The 1293-nt window shown below is 67.4% G+C and overlaps 1 protein-coding gene across 1 annotated transcript in view; it reads right to left on the bottom strand.

Moving 5' to 3' along the window:
• The window catches only part of SLC34A3 (solute carrier family 34 (type II sodium/phosphate cotransporter), member 3), a 6799-nt gene that overhangs the window by 1995 nt on the left and 3511 nt on the right, over positions 1-1293 (bottom strand). The window contains exons 10-11 of the mRNA XM_015572348.1: positions 1236-1268; positions 5-852 (exon numbers count right to left, since the gene is read on the bottom strand). Coding sequence (XP_015427834.1) covers positions 5-852; positions 1236-1268 — 881 coding nt within the window. The remainder of the gene's footprint in view (positions 1-4; positions 853-1235; positions 1269-1293) is intronic.

Genomic DNA, 1293 nt, shown 5'->3' with positions numbered 1-1293 from the left:
CCACCGCCACCCAGCGGTAGCGCGCCGTCAGGTCCCCGAAGTGCTTGGCCAGCGGGATGGGCAGGCGCAGGACGGGCACCACGTACCACAGCAGAATGCCAGCCACGTTGAAGAAGAAGTGGATGAAGGCCACCTGGGGGCGGGGTGCAGGCAGGGACGTGACTCGGGTCCCCTGGCCCCCCAGGCTGCCTGCTCCCCCAATTGGTGCTGAGTCTGAAGTCAGCCTGGGGTCCTGCTCCTGGCCTGAGACGGGCCACCTGGGAGGGCAGGGTCCAGCCAGGTGTGGGCATGCGCCTCCTGCACTGCCCCCGCTTTTGGGGGGGCACCTGCATGGCTCCCACGCCCTTCCCCACGCCTGGTGCCCAGTGACCCTCATCCCTCGGTGGCTTGGCCACCAGCCCTGGGCTCTGGCCGGGCTGCTGTGAGGGGAGGTGCAGGGCCCCGCATGCAGGTCACCCCCCGCCCGCCACCCCCCACCCAGGGGCTGCTGGACTGAGGAGCCGAGCTGGTGGGCACCGTCTGGAGGGATCCCTGGAGGGAGGCGGAGCAGGGCCGGCACTGGCGGGTCCGAGTGGACAGGTGGGAACAGGACATTTGGAGCTGCCTGTCTGGGCCCCCAGGTGGGGGCAGAGAGGAGGGACACTCGGCTGGAGCAGTGGACCCTGAGAGTAAGCAGGACTGGATGGGATGGGGTACAGGCAGGGCTGGGGCCAGGGGGTGCTTCCTGGAGGCCTGCCATGCCCAGCACAGGGGGGCCGCCTCTCGGGGGCACAGCATGTCGTCCGGGGACCTGTTGGGTGTAGGTGATGGGGGCACATCTGGAGGTGGTGGAATAGGGGGCTCCAGCCACTCAGGGCCAGGAGGCCTGGAAGGAAGAGCCCGGGCACAGGGTGGGGAGGTGGGGGGACAGAGAGAAAGGTGCAGAGGACACCCCAGCACTGCACCAGGGAGCAGGGGAGGAGAAGCGGGACTGGGGGCCCCCGAGATGCCCACCGGGTCCCTGGGGGCCAAGGGGATGGGCAGCTGGTCAGCAGCTTTTTCTGACTGAATCTTCTTTCACCCGGTGTTCTCCGTGGCCCTGCCCCCTTGCATAGGACCAAACCCACTCATGCTTTTGTTCTCGAAGTGCCCTCCTCTTTAGAGAAGGACAAGTCCCTCCGTCGGGGCATTTCTCTGCTCCCCGAGGCTCCCTGCCAGCTACACCTGTCACCAAGCCAGGAGCTTGTCCCTCTCACCTGCCCTCAGCTCAGCCTCCCTCCGTCTCCCGGCTGCAGAAGGAAGAACAATGAGGCA

The sequence above is a fragment of the Myotis davidii genome, unplaced genomic scaffold (genome assembly GCF_000327345.1).
Source record: "Myotis davidii unplaced genomic scaffold, ASM32734v1 scaffold609, whole genome shotgun sequence".
NCBI classification, from domain to species: domain Eukaryota; kingdom Metazoa; phylum Chordata; class Mammalia; order Chiroptera; family Vespertilionidae; genus Myotis; species Myotis davidii.
This window is presented reverse-complemented; position numbering and strand designations above follow the sequence as displayed.